This window comes from Mya arenaria, chromosome 3 (genome assembly GCF_026914265.1).
Source record: "Mya arenaria isolate MELC-2E11 chromosome 3, ASM2691426v1".
NCBI lineage: Eukaryota > Metazoa > Mollusca > Bivalvia > Myida > Myidae > Mya > Mya arenaria.
In genome coordinates, this window is record NC_069124.1 from 3,702,094 (window position 1) to 3,722,465 (window position 20,372).

The window sequence follows — 20,372 nt, forward strand, 5'->3', positions numbered from 1 at the left end:
CAATAAATCAATTATGGAATTCCTGCACATGAAAGCACGGCATCACTTTCCAAATGAGGTTGGTGGATATTTGATACTAATCAAAGGACCTATTTCATTGAAGTGTGGTCAATGATTTTCGTGCGAATCAACAAAGAATTTTTGCTTGCATAAATTGGAGTTTGAAATATTTATGTGTACAAAACTTACACATTATTAATATTAATGATTAATCTTATTGTTAAGCGATGTTTGTGAGAAAAGGCACCGTGAGAAAGTAGCGCGGAGGTTCCGGGCGCCGCAAGTCAACGCGCCCTCCTCGTCATAACTCAGACGGGAACGGGAGTCCGTCATGGCGTAACAGCATTAAAGATGACCATTCGCCACCTCGATCACCTTGCCGTCTCTCGCCAAACCCCGATTCCGGTGCTCCTCTTCCAAGTTGTAGCTCGTCAACCGTTCAATCCGTACGCGCGCATGACTTCCGGTCAGCTTCCACGTTTGAGTTTCCCTCTGCACCCGCCAACCCGCGGTATCAAGCGACAAACAACCATTTGCATGCCGTTCGACCAAACCAGAGGACACCGGCCGGGAAAGTGGATACGATTGTGGTAAGGCTTGAAGAAAAACGAAGTTAAGGTTAAAAATATTAGGTAGGGTAGGTACAAAGTTTTGTTTTGTTGTAAATCAGTCAAAATATCAAAGCAAGTCTCGAAGTCTTACCATGACATTTCGGTGTATTGAGTATTTAATTATTCATATTTTCTGTTTTTAATTATCATCAACACATATTGATATCACGGTCAACAACAACAAAATATCCGACAATCTAGGGTTGAAAAAAAAACTAGATAAGGTCATGGTGATCAATACGCAGGTATTTTTAGGCCTCATGAAAGTATTATTTTTACGCAACTTTTAGGGATTTAGTGTTTGGGCACTTATGTTATCAAAAAAGAAAACCCCCAAGATTGACTAGTATAAAGACCTGCAAACAACCTTCAATTATTAAGTTAATGACATCTGATAATTCGGTCATTATCTGACTGTGACAGATGGCTGTCGATAAGAGCTATGCAATGAAGCTTTGCAGTTGATATCTGTATTTTATATTGTTGAGTATTATTAAAATCTTTATTTCGTTGATTATTTTTATGACAAAGGCTGAACATTATACGTATGAGCTTGATCGTTCGTAACATTTTAAGGTGATGCTTAAGAAATAGATTTAGGGAAGATGTCATAAGCAAATAACCACAAACTTCAAAATCAAATGCTTTCTATTCACATTTCGATCAAAGCAAAGGTGTGGATAAACAATCTAAAAGCACTTTACCAATAGTATTTTCAGGTTTACCATAACGCAATATATCAAAGATTCATTGAGTTTCTAGATTTGAATCGCTACGAACCCTATTATCTGTTACCCTAAGCTAAACAAATTTTAAACCCTTAAACATCTTATTACTACTATTATTTTATATATTGATATACTTTAAAACACTTCAATGTAAAGCACTTGCTTTGATGAGAATAAGAAGATTTGGGATAGAATTCTTAATTCTCATTATCTTATTTTTTGCACCAAATACAGAAAGGTAGTTAAATCAATAAAATCTAAGTGCCAACCTAATGTGTCTTACATATTTTTTAAGAGAAATTATGTCGAATAATGTCAAATATAAGTTAATAATCACTTATGTCTCTAGGCATTTGTACTGACAATGTCACTTGAGTGGAGCGTTAAATCACAGTGAGTTCAAGTATTTAAAACGAAAAAAGATCCAGACTAACTACACAATATAACTACAGTGACAAGCTCACTAAACCTAAGGTTTACCGCAATCCTGTTGACAGGGTAAGGCTAAGGGCTAACTTTGCCCGATGCCAGTTAAACACCAAAGAAGAAACAAAACGCCGAAATACCACTCACATTACAAGCTAATAAAATATCGACATTGGTAACTGACTAAGCACGGTTAGCAAAAAGTAAGCAAGAACTCACCGGCGTTTTCTTCAGTTTGAGAGTGCCCAATCTCATTCTTAAACTTCAAATTGTTGATAAGGTAGCATTTGATCAACTCATGACATTATCCATTATAACTTTCCAACAGTCAGACATCGAAATTATTTTCAATAAAAAGAAATCACTGAAGTAACATCTCTTCGGAGTCATCAAATGCTTTACAGGCATAATCTGCTGTAAGACGTATTTATTCTATAATCATATTGATTCATTTATAGCTAGGTTTTACAGAGGTGTTACAGGCAGTAATAAAACAACAGAACACCGCTGAATATGTTTCGCCAAAATAAAAATATTTTATACGAGCAAGCCTTTAGAAATATACCTTTAAACTACGCCAACGTTCTTTTTTTCAATAAAACAGGGGTCATTATTCAATTATCATTAAATTTAGTTTTATTGTTCATGTTCACGCTGTTTCTTGTAACATGTGTAAAGTTCATTTAACATTAACGTTTTATAAGTTATAGATTAGTGTTTACGCCGACGCCGACGACACCAACAACTAAGTCAATGACCATAGCTCGACAAAAAGACAGCTGAGCATAGAGTGCATAAGCAAAACTTATGTTAAACGGGACAAGCTCAGTAGCAAAAAGTTTGACCATAAACCCGGTTTAGTGGCACTGAGTAAACGCCAAAGACATAGAACACAAAATCAAAAAATCAAACAAGAAACATGGAAGAAAAGCACAAAACTTCACAAACAGCACAGTGTACGCATTCTTTATATATATATATATATATATATATATATATATATATATATATATATATATATATATATATATATATATAACTAGGTATGTTTATCAAGGATTGTTAGGTACCACCTTAGAACGGCGATGATTATAGCTGAAGTATGTAGAATTACTTATACAATGGAAAACCATACCAAAAGATACAAGCATCATGTGTTTGTTAATGTACTTAACCGCAGCAACTCTATATACATATATGATATGCTTTAGATGGATACCTATTTGTTAGTGTAATATAGCGGATGCGACGACCACATATTCATAATCAGAAAGCGTGAGGTCAAACACAATTTCAAATCATATCTCAATGTCAAAATAAAATAGTGGATAATAAAATCCCTTAAGTGATAATAGTAAGAAGTATTGGCTTGGCAAGTTGGAAGAACAACTTTTAGCCTTTATCTGTAACTAGTTATGTTTATGTATAATAATACATATATGTAATAATGAGCGTTTTTAACTCGGTGGACAGCTGTCAAACGCTTTAACAAGAATAAATCAGGGTAGCAATATCGCAATAAACCGTCACTATGACAGAACCTCTATTAATTTTAAATATGCGCTTAAGTTCGATCCAATATAGAATGCAAAATGCGGTACGTAACTTAAAATGAACTAAGAAAATTTGCTTATTCTTCATTTAAAGTCATTTAAATTAATTTGACAGCGTCTCTTACAGAAAATTTATCTTAAGCTTTAATCAAAAAGAGCTTAAATCAGGAGCGGGTCACGGATTAGACACTTAGGAGTGGCGCACTTGGGGGTAGCTCGTAAAGAGGTCAGAGCTGGCTTCAGGGGTCGCCTCCCAAGACGTTTTATTCTTGTGCATTTTACTAGTGAGTATTTTCATATATACAATACATATCATACTATAAGTATTCTACGTGGCCTACTCCTGTATTGGTGACATCAGCTTGTATAGCATGGAAAACTCTGATGAAGTATACAAAGCATAAACACACACACATGCAGATAGTGTTTGTAAACGCTAATGTGTAATGTTTGTTAGTCCGTTGTTTTTTTTTAAATGCTTAATTACCGAATATCAAACAAAGGTTTTGGAATGGTTAATTACATGCCGACATATTCACTTTGCTGGTCCCGTAATGCTTAAAGATAGATAAATGTCACCAGACCGCACACTATGTTTGTAAAATGCGCTACAAGTCCAACTTATTGAATTAAGAACCAATAATATATTCCTAAGGATGTCTCTTAGAAACCTGTGCCCAATTTAAGAGTAACGTCGTGATTTGCATTGACATTCATTGTATTTGATACCAGACAAGACAAAACATGCTTACGAACCTAAGCAGTTGATCTTCTATATTTTAGTATGAGTAATGTATCTGATACTTATCACAAATTTTGTATGTAATACAAGTATATATAAAATTGCAACCATTTTGCATCTGAAAATAAAAATCGTTTCTGGTCAGGATCATGAATATTCCATAACTAAGTTTTGCATTTAATACAAGTTTAAGTACATGGTTAGCATGCTTGAATACATTTTGAACAGAACATCAAGTATCGTTGATGTAGCAACTGTTTGTTTTCGTGACATCGTGACCAACAAACAATCTAGCATGAGAAATCCTTTTGGTGTAAGAGCCAAGATTAAAACATTTCTGGCACCAGTGTTCGTATTTATGTCTGATTTTGCATGGCCGTTTCCGATGCCTGTTTCCGGGAACATCTGTTTATACCGCTTTATTACTTTAACCAGCTTAATAAAACGAGTGAAAGCAATCATGTGATACTTCCAAGCAAAACTAGTCTTAATAATTATGTTCAATTTCTAAAAAGAAATAGTATCTGTTGGTGGCGATAACTAAACATACGGCCATTTCCATCTCATCTCAATAATGGTAGACTTTCAAAAGCACTCGTAATATTAATGTCTGGACTTTTCAGATTATGTGAAAGTTTTAACTTTTTAACGCTTCTACTTCTTTTCAGCACAGCATCGCCTTTATAAAGTATAACTGAATGTTCATTTACCTCTATGTCGAATCGCCTTCATCATTAACACAGACACATACACATTGTTATACATGAACATATTCCATATGGATAAAAATCAAGCGATGCTTTGATTAATAATAGATTATTATTGGACCACAAGAACATACAAACATTAATTCAATTATGTGTCTCAAAAGGAGCAATTCGTCGAAGATAGGGGCCAATTCTTCACATCAAACAAACCAAGTCAATAATTGACAAGCAAGTTAACATTGTCAGTTCAGTGAAAATGAGTCCAACCTGTATATTTCTCTTAAAATAAAAAAAAACGTATAAAATACGGAAATATTGGAACATAAAACAGAAAACTTAACTTGAACAGAACAATGAAAATAAAATACGCCTATCAAATAATGATACTTCGGCATTATACATATGCAAAAATTCAAAACTAATCCTCGAAGATATCAGAGTGATTGATAATTAAGTCACGGCCTCTGGGTTGTCCTTGGGCCGTAGTTATGAACTATTTTAATTTAAAGTTTTTGACCTAGTAGACAATTGCCTGTTTTCTAAGTTAAAATTACAAAGACACTCATGATGGTATAACCCCAAAATATGAACACAAGATAAACTGGATATTAAATACATATGAAACAAAAATCATAGAAAATAAGGCTGACGATAACAAATATATCTTTATATAAAACTTGCCAAACGTTGAATAATGAGTGGAAATATCTCAGTTAGATGCTTTTGAAATATGGCTCTAAATATTGTTATGTATGTACATTGTTAGTATCATTGATTCAGATCCCACACAGATAATTTCACATATAATGGTTAATTAAATTATGAGTTGAAATAACAGTTTGATGCTTTTGAAATATGGTTTTAGGTATTGTTATGTATATAAATTGTGTGAATCATAGAATCTGATCCAATACAGATATTTTCACATATGACGGTTAAAAAAATAAGCTTGCTATTTTGCTTTGTTTGTATGTTGATATGAAATTTCTAGCAGCCTTCAATAGAGGGTCTTTGTACACTATGTTTGCATACAGATCGGACAAGTATTCAACAAATGAAGAACATATTGTGCACATAGGAATATTGAATTATAAGAATTTCAAACCATTACCCTGACTCAGAAATCGTTTAAAAAACGTTCTGATTAACTGTGTTGTAAGTGCAGTGGAAAGCTTCTCACCAAGGTAGCCAAGGTTCAATTTTCGGCCTGGTCAAATGAGAAATCGGTTTCTGGTCACCAATCCGAACAAATGATTAATATAATGTTGTGATGCTTGTTTCATAAACGTTGTAAATGGAAAAAAATAAACAGCTACATATAATATGAATTGCCAATTATCTGTATTATATGCACTGTGTAATAGTATTGAAAAATGTGTTGAACTAATTCAAACATATGTGTAAACTCTAGTTCGAGCATAACATGTTTTGCTTAAAGTAGCAAAAAAACCTCAACCGTGGTCATTATTGAAAACTACCCTCTAAATATGTATATGTTTCGACATATGTTAACAGTGACAAAATGCAAGAACACGACTGTGAATTTATTAATGGTCAAATTGTGCCAAATGGTTGACTAAAATTCAGAGGAGCTTGCGAGTTCTATTTTAAAACGTACGACAATATTTAACCTTTTTACACTGCCAGTTCTGCACCAATCAATACCACGGATGTTATCTAAATATGCCACCATGGGGAATCGGAAGGAAGGGCAATTTGCTTTTTGCTTTAAAACCAATCTTTACGCCTCTTGTTAGAATATTACCTCTCTATTCCAGTGTATGGATGAAGGACGGCGGCTGGTGCGGACGGAAGGCATTCATGATGACGGGGAAGACTACACCGCCTTCATGTTTCAGGTCAGGGAGGCCGGAAAGGAGGCCAGCAACGTCTTTGACCTTAGCTGCCGACTTGCGGACATCATGTGCAGCTCACGTAAGTCAATATCATGTGTTGAATTGACAATATTAAAGAACAAATGATGACAAAATTGGATAGGTAAATCTTATTTTGAGTTCTTTCGGGTCAAATAAAATATAGCTACGTTCATAATTGCTGGTAAATAAATATTTCACACAAATTACTTTTTAAGTATTTTGTTTTGAATAATCTGACTGAAACATGTGACATGTACGTCTTGACCAAGTTTCTACAAAATACTGTAAAAGGTAAATTTTCAATATCTAACTCAACTCTTTTAAATGCGATACAACTCGCATGGTTCGAAACTGAAACAATTGAACCCTATTACAACCAAGTTATCAGAGTAATCGAGGATTTACACAAAATATATAACGTTACTCAACTGTATAATGCATAATAATTGACTTTATTTGATACAAAGCAACCGATTTCTTTTTTAAATAGTTATAAAAGCAAAATGAAAATAAAATATACAAAAGTGTTCCTGTCATTTTGACATATACACTGAATTTAAATTGTGTACACAATTTTGATTTTTTCTAGGTACTAGGGCCAAGCATTTGACACACTGTCGCAGTAAAACGCAATATATTTATTAATAAGGGAACCTGAAGTGCCGTTTACCTTTTGGGCTTGCAGTTAGTATTCAAGATATACAAAGGAATAAGACTTGGATTAATATTTGGAAATTTAGAAATAAATGAGAACTATATTATGCTTTTGAAGATTATGGAACTCTTTCATCTGTGTTTTTTTCAGTGTGTGTGACGGTGTTTGTTGGCGTTTCCATGGCAATACCTCTAACAATGTTCTCAATAGGTAAATATAAAACAAGCAATTAAATAAAGCATTGCAACCTACAGGGACAAATTGCATATAATATTGCATGTCACCGATATTTCGCTCGTGTATTGATCTTGATAAATTGTCAAATGCTATATACTCAAACAGAATAATCTCTGTACATCCCAAACAGACAATGGTTATGAATAAAAAAATTGATATCCGAAACGAATTCTCATCGCCAAATGTTCCAAATTAAGTTTCCGTTGGAAAAATATAAAGTTTATCTATTTAATTGCTCGCTACAGGCCAGATCAGAATATATTTCTCAGATAATGCAGTTCTTTAATGATGCTAAAATTACTGGAAAATAAATTGCATATTGTGCCGCGGGCATATTATACTTAACCTATCTTAGCTTTACACAAGTAAAAACCATTTATTCGAATCTAGGAAACCGTTTGATTTATTCGACAGTTATAATGATACAGAAACATGATGACTTTATAATATTATTGATCAGGCATCTAACATTTTGTCAGCAATCTTAAATGACTTGTTAGAGATGTTTTTTTAACATTTTCATACGGTTTTACACACACATCTGCATAGTTACTTTCAGTGTACTATTAAGTGTTTTACAGCGATCGTGCTATACATTTGGGTTGTACTACAACTTTCAATTTTGTAGGGTTTAATGTCTTAAGTTCGTAATTAAGGTAATAAAAACTCATTGAATCATGATTATCACTCTTAATAACTAACATCTGCAGCACTTGGAAAGGTGTTCCTGAAATAAATATGTTCGTACGTCACTTTATAAGAACTGTTTACAGGCAAACACCCGACGTCGCTCGGGACTGAATGAGTTACCCGATGCTTTCAGTTATTAAGCCAATTTATACAATCATTTGTTTTATAAGTCGAGGGTCAAAACAATATATTCACCACCACCATAATCGAGTTTTCGGGTTTTCACCCGAAAAGACAAAAAGAAACAAAATCGGACTATGATGATTTTCTCGAACGTTTGTTCTTTTGAAAAGGTTCGATGTGTTATATTCGTCACTAGATATCTCATGTTTCATGAAAAGCTTAATGAGCTTTGAAAAGGCGTTAAACGAGATATAAATCAAGCTGGTGACTGGGAATAAAATGAAATTTTATTAATCTAGAAAATGCACATTTATACCAACGGATTATGATCCTAGTTTGCTTAGTGTTTGTGAAAACGCTTTTGCCAGATGTATTTCAAGAATTTTTGCACCTAGAGTTTGTATTAGATTAAAACCTTCTGCTTTTCTTTCAATTAATTTCAACCGTCAGTTAAATCATGCAGTATAATTATCACAAAGACTGATGGATTGTACACACGAAGAGAAAGAAAATTAGAGAACCAGCGTGACATGTTTCGTGCCGCGTAGTTTTCCTGCGCATAACAAGAAATTTAATGTTATTGTAATACACAAGCATAAATTTAACATTGATCGTGTACCAAAACATGTTTTACGCAGTGATATTGTTCTAGTAAGGTTATACATTTATGAACTGTGGTGTGAAAACCAAAATGGTTTCCTCAGATTTGAAAAGATCCTATAAACTTATAAAGTCTTGTTTTAATATAATACACTTCTCTTAATCGTTCGTAAGTGATCTTGTTTATATCTTAACCTCAATGTGTTTATATTGACATAATACTTTCTTTGCAGGTGTGAAACACTGGGAAGACTGTCCAAAGGATGCACGGGTGCCTGTCTATCTAATCGTGGGAGGTTGTTGCGGGCTTGTCAAGCTGATAGCAACTCTCTGGCGGAACGTACAAACACGGCGGCACCAGCGCCTTATAGACGAACCAGACGTAGAGGGGGCCTTTACTAACCAAACATTTCGAACTATGGATACCCTGTTATTGTTGTTTCTCATTGGTTGGCAGGTGGCAGGAACGATTTGGACATTCAATATTTGGCGGCCTCGCTTTGAACCACTCTTACACGAGCCTAGTAACTGGTGTGATAGAACCGTATACATGTTCGCAGTTTACCAGTTGAGTTCAACTTATGCTGCTACTTTTGTGTTCATGTTTATACTTTTTTATTGACATGTTGTCAAAAGTGCCAATCATATTAAATGGCATTATGTATCGATACGGTCCAAGACAAAAGCTTACCAACAAGTGGCTTGATGATCGGATTGTGTGTTTAATTAAGTCATAAAATTCTGATTATATTGCTGATCCAACACGTGCGTTTGTTTTATTTCTATTTTTTCATATACTTGCGTTGAAGGGTTACAAATGTATGTGATAATTTTGTTTGATTTGCTTTGCAACGAATAGTTTTGCCGCACGAAAATGGGACGATTTTACATGCTGAATACCTATCATTCTACGTTTTGGTGCTCAAGTTTGTGTGACAGCCTCGTAACGATATCACATTAATCAGGTAAAATATTTATGAGTTGTCATTTTATCATGAACATTACATATACAACTCCAATAGAGTATTTGTTTGAGCTTGTTTTGTTTTAATTATCTACATTGTACTGCGAGCGTCATTCCTTTTTTGAAATTGATGAATACGTTCACGCAACCAGGGACGCGTTCGAGGTTACGGCGATGCTACACAGATGTCATAGATACCTAGCATTTACATTTCACATGCTGACGGGATAAGACATTGATTTATATCATATTTATAAACCATATTTGATAATGGGACCCTTTATAAAAATGTATCTGTAAGAAATAAATCTGGTAAAATTCAAGATCACTGTATTGCTACAATTCCAGGAAAAAGAGATTTAGCAACACATTGTTAATATTGTTTGAATAATCATTGCAGTTTGCACATCTTCATTCGCCAATGAAATCGCTGTTTTGCGTTTGAAATTTGAATATTTATGTGAACAACTACAGAAAAAGCTCAGTAGCCAAAAGTTCAAACATAAAACTATTTCTCAAAAAAATGTCTAGGCGCCTTGATATGTAGAGAATGAGTTAGTTAATTTTCCTGTAAATAGGCATGAAATAGAGCTAAAAGGCAATGTGAAGAATTGAAACAAACCATCGATTGCTGTTTTATCTGGTCTTTGAATAATTCTAGTTAAGTTATTTTAATAATATTTATGAGAAAAGCTACAGAAACAAGCTCAGTAGCAACACGTTTAAACATAAACCCGGTTTATTGGCACTGGGTAAACGCCAATGACATATAACATAAATAACAAACAAGAAACATGGAAGAACAGCACAAAGCTCCACAAGCAGCACTGTGCATACATACTATATATAAAAAACAAGGAATGTTTATCAAGGATTGTTAGATACCGCCTTGGAACGGTCAGTAAAATGTAAATTTACTTGGGGTTTAAGCCAGTTTGTGCGCACAACTTCCCTCTTATCCCAAAATCCCGAATAAAGGAAAAACAATTGTTAAATCGTATCAAAGTATAATTTAACTTTGGGAAACTTAAACCCGTTTAATGGTACCGGGTAAACGCCAAAGACATAATAAGTCTTAACCCAGAGAAATTTGGGCCGTGCCTTACACACGTGTTCGTAAGTCATTATTTTAAAAGAATACAGTATTGTATTTGGTCATGATATAAAACACAGGTATAATTGTCACTTCATGTTACAATAAGTCACTACGAATCTTTGCAATGCAACGAAAACACTGAAGATAATTCTCTACGGTAGATGTCTCTTTGAAAACATTTTCAGTCAGACACTTTTGTCATATATGTACAATAATTTAAAATGTAACAGATATACAACATTTTCCCCAATTCCTTCGGGTTTCAGTGCATTAATTCTTTTCTAGCATAAATATCAAATATAAATCAACTAATTGGTTGTCCAGTTAGCGCTGTGGTTAGCGCACTCGCTTCTCAACAAGGCGACCCGGGTTCGATTCCCGGCCTGGGCGCATGTGAGTTTGTTTAGTGGTCACTATGCCGGACAAGTTGGTTTTCTCCGGATACTTCGGTTTCATCCACACCACAAGACCACACTCTCGCGCAAAATCGTGCCAACAAGAGTGACTTAGTATAAGCTATCAAAGCTTTCTTCGCAATCGTTGTAAAATATATAATGTTTAAACTAAATCACATAATTAAAAATATTATATAACAATATAATTAAACGAAATTTATGACGCATTGGTATATATAATGAAGATATATGCCACGGTGGAGAAGTTTGTTTAATAATTTAATAATTTGATATTTTATATGCCTCGTTAGTTTATCCTTAAACCTATTGAGCTTGTATCTGTAGTTCTTCATGTAAATATTGTGGACGAAAATGTTTTTTAGAATGTATCGAATTTATCCAAATTCAGTTCTAAATATACCATCATGACAACAAATACCCTTTTATTCAAAATCAAATTTTACGTTTTTTACGCGATACCGGGACAATTGTAGTACTAATCACAGAGTGGCGTGGTTATTTTCACTCAATATTAACCCTTTCAATGATTGTCAGGCACGTTTCAATTGTCATTTACCTTATAACAGCATGACTTAAGTGAAGAAGAAAGTTTGTTTCGTTGTTTTGAAATGTCTCAAATAGTTATGGAAAATGTGTAAAGAAAATATTAACTATAACGACAGACCAGCTATGGTGCATTTTAACTGTATTGGTTTTTGTGAACCCTCTTTTGAACAGTTCTCACGACACAGACTGCTATCGTTTTGGTCTTGTAATTCAGAACGTATACTAGATGTTCAAACACAAGCTGCTGTCTTCTGTGTGTTTAACAACGATCTTGAGTCACAATACAAGTGAAAAAAAAAGAGCAATAAGGCCAAAAACCACGTTTAGTGTCACGCATCCGTTTAAGCGTGTGGCCGGCCTTGATGTGGAAAACTACATCTTCTTCATGTTCAAGGTCAGATAGACCTGTTAAAGGAGGCAAAGTAATGTTCTTGGACTTTTTGACTCCTACCGACTTGTGGACATTTTTTGTAGATTGTATGAGTCTTAGATCGTTAAGATAACTTTTAGGAGATAACACTTTTAAAGTGACAGTACAAATCTTCTGTCGACAAAATTTTCCTCATACACTTATATTATAACATATTTATAGAGCACTTACACATCCACAGAACACATCTTATTTTTCCATATGAATTGATTGTTCAACCTTATTATGATGCATGCAGTAAAAGATATTTGTTGTCATTTTTGCTCGTAGCTCTTGGAGTATTATATTCAAAATTAAATTGACACTACTGTTGTCAGTGGAGTTTGTTTTGTAGCATTATATTAAAGATCACAGCCCAGAAATTTATTTGACACCTCATAAAATGGTTATTACAAAATATATCGTCACTGTGCATGTCCTTGCAACCTGATGTACAACTTGTTTAGGAAAATTAAGAGTTATGTGACCACTGAACATTCCATTTATTTTGCTATTATTCTTTCTGCCAGAACCCAAAAAAAATATAACTTTGACACAACTCTAAACATTTTATATTATAATTTATGATGAAAGTGTCGGTGTTTTTTTTTAATTCAGTTTCCGTTCTATCATATTGTGAACGTTAAACAGTCATAATTTTGCCCTTCTTTGAATGATAAATTGTCGTAAAACATAGTTTCTAAAAAAAAATGAAATGAACAATTTGTTATTTACACGACGTCTTCGACCACCCTGCCATTTGTTTGCAGTGGTAACGCATCCAGCGGTGAATGGCGATGTACTTTAATTTAACGACGCTAACGGATTTTTCATGGGCTTCGGTCCCTTTGAAACTTTAAGTCGTGTTAGGTTCCAGGAAATAGTGCGTTAATATACCACGCAATATTCAAAACACATATTTTCAGATTTTATTGTGTGTTTTGTGCGCGATAGGGCAAATATGTTTCCTGAACGAGCATGTTTTACACATTTTCCCATCTTATTGTCAAACTTGATATCAGCCGTCTCATTGTCCTTTTGCATTTTGCTTTGATTGCTGATAATATTTAGTCAAAATAATATATGTATAAACTGAAACCAGAAAAACAATCCAAATGTAGTAAAGGTAATCCGTATCTATCATATCACCAAGGTCTCGGTACACTGCAAACAAAACGTGCACTAGTGGATCGAAAAGGTTGCGTACCTGATTCGCCCCGCCCCCTCCTAATGTCCAATTGATATTGTAATGTTAACATGGTAGAAAGAATTCGCCAAAAAGCACCATTTGATACACAAACCCCCAAAACAACCTTAAGAGCATTGCTATGACGCATATGGTAGCCACGAGTTTCTGGTATTGCGTTCAAAAGCTCGACTAAATTTTGGTAGGTACAGCCATCGATGAATACATTTTTTCAAATTGTAAATATATGCTAAGGTGACAATGGCATAATATCCGACAAATTCCTTGTAACTCAGACGGACAAATGAAGAACTCAACAAAAGTACCTTAGTCACACTCACCTTAAAATGTATGAAATTTTGGCGACATATAGAACAACATGCTTTGGTATGCAAATCCCATTACACATTTTCACAATTCGATTTGTGACATTGTGTTATGGTGTATACTTTGAGTCTTTTCGATACGTGTTAATGATTTTCGGTAATTTAGGGAATTGGAATGTGTAATTACATTGAGATTGCATTTGATAATTGAATATTATTCTCAGCGTTTATGTATATACTTTGCTACAAATTATATAACACACATTTTATATTATCAGTATATCATTTCAATATTTGTTTTACATTTGTCACATACTGGCCACAATATCACGAAAACACTCAAGTAAAATCTCATTCTCAACTTTTTTACCACATTAAACCATAGTTTCATCCAAAACCTTGTATGTTTCTACAATTTAAAAAACACATTTTCTCTTATAATGTGTCGATAAAAGACTTTCATCGCGGTTACTATCTCAATTAAGAACAAATAGTAAAGCCATATGTTCGCAGTAAAACTAAGGTACTAAACCGAGAGAGAAATGGAATAAATCACCTTACGTTTATACTTGAATTTCATTATTGTATTTTTAAGAGCAAAACATCAAAGCAACATTCAATCTACAATACATGTTTGCTTTATTACTCTTTGCATCTAATTGTTTTCAGTGTGCATGGCATTGTTGTTGTTTCAATGACAATACCTCCGATAATGATATGGGTTTAATATAAAGATGCTGATTCTAAATATACACTTCATTTAATGACACCAATTTCTCCATATGTGTGAATATCTTGATATTTTTTTATAATGTTTAAAAACGAAAAAAACGTGAAAACTTTAACGTTCGGCAAAATGGACAATCAAACTGAATATTTACTAGACATATATGCATATTTCCCTCGCCAATAGATACTATTACGGTAAATCGTGCTCGTAGACAAGCCTTACACGATTGAGTGAAATTTTCCTTCGCCAGTTCTTGAGTTTATCCCATAAATTGCGTGTTATAGGGTATAGCAAGAGACAGTTTATCAGATAATGCAGTCCTTTAATAAAACTACAATTACTGGGAGGAAATTCTCAGATTGTGCCATGAGCGTTTCGTAACATAAGTACAGCGCTTCCTACAGATTACATAGGAACGGATAGTAAGGTCAAATCGACTTTGAAATATCACTTTCTTTAAACAGTTATACTGTCACGCAAACATATCACTTCATTACGTTATCGTTACCATCTTAGCATGTTGTAATTAAGTCTTGTTATTAAGACAAGGAATTTTGGTCGTTGTGGTACTTTATAGTTGATTTATTAAAGTAAATTGGAATACCACTGTATAATTCCTGAAAGTCATGTCTGCATAGGTTTGACCATTGACTTTTATTTCCGGCTCAGCTCCATTGTATTACCAATTTACGGCGGTAACCGGAATAGTTATTACAGTGAATATAGCATTAATTTATTGCATGGGTTCCTGAGTATGTGACAGATATGAACTTGCAACCATTTCATTATGCTTTACAATGTTTTGGCTACATGGACAGGCAATGTAGCGCATTTATAAATGATGTACTATGTACATAGCAAAATAGAAGATACTCTTTATAACTTTTCAATACTTTCTTACCATATTATTATGTTTTACTTTTTGTATTTAAAATAGAAAATCACAGAGAGGTTAAACCAGTTAACGACATCTCAACCTCCAGCTTTGTCCAAACATTTATAAATAAGAGTTATAGCCTCATCACAGCCACCTTTAATTCCAAGGCTACAAACATTGCTTCATAGATCGCCACTGTCCAACCATCATTAAGTCTAAACAAAAACACCATAACATATAATAATATTGTTCGAAAATGTAATTCAAATTTAATGACCAATTTCTATGGTGGCTATGTATATTGAACATCATACATAAATGGCGCTCTATTGCCTGCCTATGAAGCCAAAACATTGTAAATTATAATAACCGCCATAAATTGGTAGTGTAATGAAGTTAACTTTGAATTAAGTGTCAATCGTCCAACCTATGCAGAAATGAATTTTAGGAATTTTAATGTGGTATACAACTTGATTTTAATATCACCAGAATCAATTAAAACTTTAAGTACCATAACGACTAAAATTCCTTGTGTGAAATACGAGACTATTTTACAAAATGCAAATATGGTAACGATAACGTAATACAGTCATATGATTGCGTGACAGTATGACTGTCCAAAACAAAATGATATTTTAAAGTCGATTTGACCTCACTATCCGTTCCTATGTAATATATAGAAAATAGCGTACTCATTGAACGAAACACTTATGGCACAATCTGAGAATTTCCTCCCAGTATTTTTAGCTTTGTTATAGGACTGCATTACCTGACAAACTTTCTCTTGGTCGACACAATAACGAGCAATGAACTCAAGACCCTGCGAAGAAACTTTTCATTTAATCATGTTAGGCTTGTCTACGAACACGTTTTACCGTTATTATATCCAGTGGTGAGTGAAATATGCATGTCTGTATGTCTAGTATCCATTTGATTTGATTGTCCGTAATAGCCAAATGTTTAAGGAAGTTTTCCTTTTTGTTTTCGTACTTTACATAGTATCTAGATATACACACGTATGGAGAAATCGGTGGCATTGAAAGAGGTGTGTATTTAGAATTATCATATCTATATAATACCCACGTGGATCATTGTCTGTGGTATTGTCATTGAAGCAACAACAATGCCATGCACACTGGAAACAATTAGTTGCAAATAGTAAAAAAGAAAATGCGCATTGTAGATATTATGTTGCTTTGATGTCTTGCTCTTCAAAATGCAATAACTAAATTCAAGTACAAACGTTAACTGATTGATTCAATTTCTCTCTCGCCTAAAAATCTTAGTTTTACTGCGAACATATACCTACTATTTGTTCTTAATTGAGATAGTAACCTCACTTTTTACTTCATATGGCCCATATCTGGATACCCTTTATTTCCCATTTTCAGTGATTGTACATGTAAATACATCAACACTTTTACAGATTATTGTCTATGACGTCGACCTGGCCCCTATATCACAAAAAAAATACTTAAGTCATATTTCTATCTCAGCCTAAACTCGTAATACAACATGACATCAAATGTTAAATATATGTGTATTATTAAACGTTTTTACAGCTTTTAAAACACTTTCTCTTATAGAACAAGTTAATTATACAAAATTGTCAAGATTCCAAAGAAGTGTTTTCTAAATTGTATAGACATACAAGGTTTTCAATCAAACAATGCTTCTATGTGGTAAAATAAGCTGAGACTGAGATTGAGATTTTACTTGAGTATTTCCGTGATATATTGGCCAGAATGTGACAAATTCAAAACACATATATGGAAAGAATGATAGCGTAAAAATATGAAATGAGAGTAATACTTTTTGTAGTGAATTTTATGCATAAACGCTGAGAATAATATTCAATTAACAATAGCAAACTCAATGTTATTGTAAATTCAAATTCCCCAAATTACCGAAAATCATTAAAACGTTTTGAAATGACTCTTAATATACGTTTAATTTCATCACGAATGTCACAAATCGATTTGTGAAAATGTATTAGATTAAGGGATTTGCATACTTAAGCATATTTATCATGTTGTTCTATATGTTTTCTGAATTTCATACATCTAAAGGTGAGTGTGACTAATGTATTACTGAGTCGTTAATTGTCCGTCTGAATAAAAAACTATGTCGGTTATTGTTATTGTTATCTTAGCATTTCTTTACAATTTTGTCATCTATAATTTTGATAGATAAGATGTTAAGTTATAGTGAAAATCGATGTGTAGTTACACGACTCAAACCTTTTATGTTTTTGTTAATACTATAACTCTTCGTTATTAAATTGTTTTAGTGTTGGCTGTCCCTACAAAACTTCATCCGTGTTTTGGAACTCAATACCAAACTCTCATGGCTACCAAATACGTCGTAGCAATGCTCTAAATGTTGTGTTGGGGTTTGGGTATCAAATGGTGCTTTTTGGTGAATCCTTTTCTACCATGTTGACATAACCAGTTCAATTTTAAAATGGGCGGGGGTGGGGCGAATCAGGGGCACCACCCTTTCGATCCACTAGTGCACACTTTGTTTGCACTCAATCGAGACCTTGGCGATATCATAGGTCAAGATCACATTTACTAGATTTGGATTGCTTTTTTTCGATTAAGTTTATACATAAACCATTTTGACTCAATATCATCAACAACTAAACAAAATTAAAAAGGTCAATGAGACGGATAATATCAAATTCGTCAACAAGACGGGAAAATGTGCAAAAAAACGTGCTACTTCAGAAAAATAAATTGCCCTGTCGAGCACAAAACCCATTAAAAATTATGTACATAAAAATGTGTTTTGTGTATTGTGTGGTATACAAATGCACTATTCCCTGCCGCCTACACGACAAAAACTTTCTCAGGGGCCGACGCCAAAGCGTACTTCGCTAGCGTCGTTGAATTGAAGAACAACGCCATTCACTGCTGGATGCATTACCAATGCAAACAAATGACAGGATGGTCGATAACATCGTTTATAAAACAAATTGTTCATTTCAGTTTAATACAACCTATGTTTAACGACAATTTATTATTCAACGAAAAGTAAAATTTATTACCATATGACATTCACAATATGATAGAACGGAAATTGAATTTCAATAAAACACCGAGAGTTTCTCCATGCATCCTTAATATAAAATATTTAGAGTTTTGTGAAAGTGATGTTCTGAAAGCGTCTAAATTGTACTGGTTCTGGCCGTACACAGAGAAGATTTCAAAGTAAAATGATAGATAGAAGTGATGGCAGGTTTGTTAAACCATTGTATGACCTGTCAAATACAGTTTTTTTATATAAGTGTATGCTACATAGCAAATTCTACCAACCTGTAGTGTCATATGAATTAAGCATATAATCTTACAAGAGCTTCGAGCAAATATGACGACAAGTATCTAAGGCTTCATACATCATAATTATTAAGATTGGAAAGATCATTTCATATGAATAAATAAGACACGTTCTGTAAAATAGTGCTTTACATTTGTATGTATGCGTAATAATAAAAGAGTATAATGGAGTTTTTTGCAGAAAGATGATTTTGACCGTCGTTGTCCTATATCATTTTTTAAACAAGCTTAGACCATATACCAAAATGGTCACGTGTCGGTAGGAGCCCGATATGCTAAGAACAATAACTTGCTTCCTTTAACAGTTTTCCCTGACCTTAAACATGAAGAAGATGTAGTTTTCCACATACACGCTGGCCTCGCCCCTACACTGGAACGAATGCGTGACAAAATACGTAGTTTTGGCCTTTTTGCTCATTTTTTCACTTGGGTTGTGACTCAAGATCTTTGTTAAACATACAGAAGACACCAACTGCTGTTTGAACATGAACTTCACGGATATGATCTGAATTGCAAGACCAAAACGATAGCATTCAGTGAGAACAGTTCGAAATAGGGCTCACATAAACCAATACAATTGAAAGCACCATAGCTGGTCTTTTGTTATTGTTTGTATTTTCTTTGCACATTTTCCATAACTCCTTGACCATTTGAGACATTTTAAAACAACGAAACAAACTTCCTTCTTCATTAAAGTCATGCTGTTATACGGTAATTTACAATGGAAATTGCCTGACAATTATTGAATGGGTTTGTATTGAGGGAAAACAACGACACCACTATGTGGCAAATTGTAAATCTCGCCAGGGATATTCTGAGATACATAATTGCAATAGTGTAGTAATATCGCTTTCCAGACGTGTCTGTCTTTACAGACGTGTCTGTCTGTAACAATGAGACATGTCATTCTTTACTGAAACACAATGGCCTCTCGCCAATATTAATTCATTTCTGTTAAAGTCATCATTACTTTCTAGCTAAGTGGTTAAACATACAAAAGGGTTATTTTCAGAAGAGCTTCATTATGGTATACCGGCAGGTGTCAATTGGACATTCTGATTAAAGCGGGAACAATCAATCGCATAACCATGAATATAGGATGTCTCGAAGACATGAATATAAATCAGTGATTTTCCATACTTTTGTCAAACTCATATCGCAATTGATAAGATCAAATATTTCGACCTTGGTCAACCGCTTATGGCCAGAAAAGAGTTTAACCTTGTTTTCTAAAATCACGTCAAAAGGCCTTGGCCTAGCTAAATTTTACGTCTTTTAAACAATTGACCAAACAGCCTCTTTTGTGAGGTTGAAGGTATCACATAATACCATAAAGCTATGAATGGAAATTAAGAAACGCTTTCTGAGTGGTCAACTGAAGAATATAATACTTATCTATAGCTTTATAGTCAGTTAGTCAAACAGTCAGTAAGTTTGCTTGTAGTTAGCATTTCAGTAAAGGCGCTAAAGTATGACAGAATGTAATTGGGTTTAAATATAAGGGTCTGCTGACCGAGTTTGATGCAGCAGTCTGC

General features: G+C 33.8%; 1 protein-coding gene across 1 annotated transcript; it reads left to right on the forward strand.

The window, feature by feature from the left end:
* Positions 1 to 351: 351 nt before the first annotated feature.
* Positions 352 to 9,571, forward strand: LOC128228130 (transmembrane protein 272-like). Its single transcript, XM_052939250.1, has 5 exons — positions 352 to 590; positions 1,792 to 1,837; positions 6,546 to 6,702; positions 7,450 to 7,509; positions 9,183 to 9,571. Exons 1-5 carry the CDS (start codon positions 352 to 354, stop codon positions 9,569 to 9,571), a joined length of 891 nt encoding a protein of 296 aa, XP_052795210.1.
* Positions 9,572 to 20,372: the final 10,801 nt, after the last annotated feature.

Coding starts and splice junctions, on each gene's coding strand:
- LOC128228130 (XM_052939250.1), top strand. CDS start 352: ATGACCATTCGCCACCTCGATCACCTTGCCGTCTCTCGCCAAACCCCG. Junction 591..1,791: donor GGAAAGTGGATACGATTGTG/GTAAGGCTTGAA, acceptor ATATAACTACAG/TGACAAGCTCACTAAACCTA. Junction 1,838..6,545: donor ACCGCAATCCTGTTGACAGG/GTAAGGCTAAGG, acceptor TCTCTATTCCAG/TGTATGGATGAAGGACGGCG.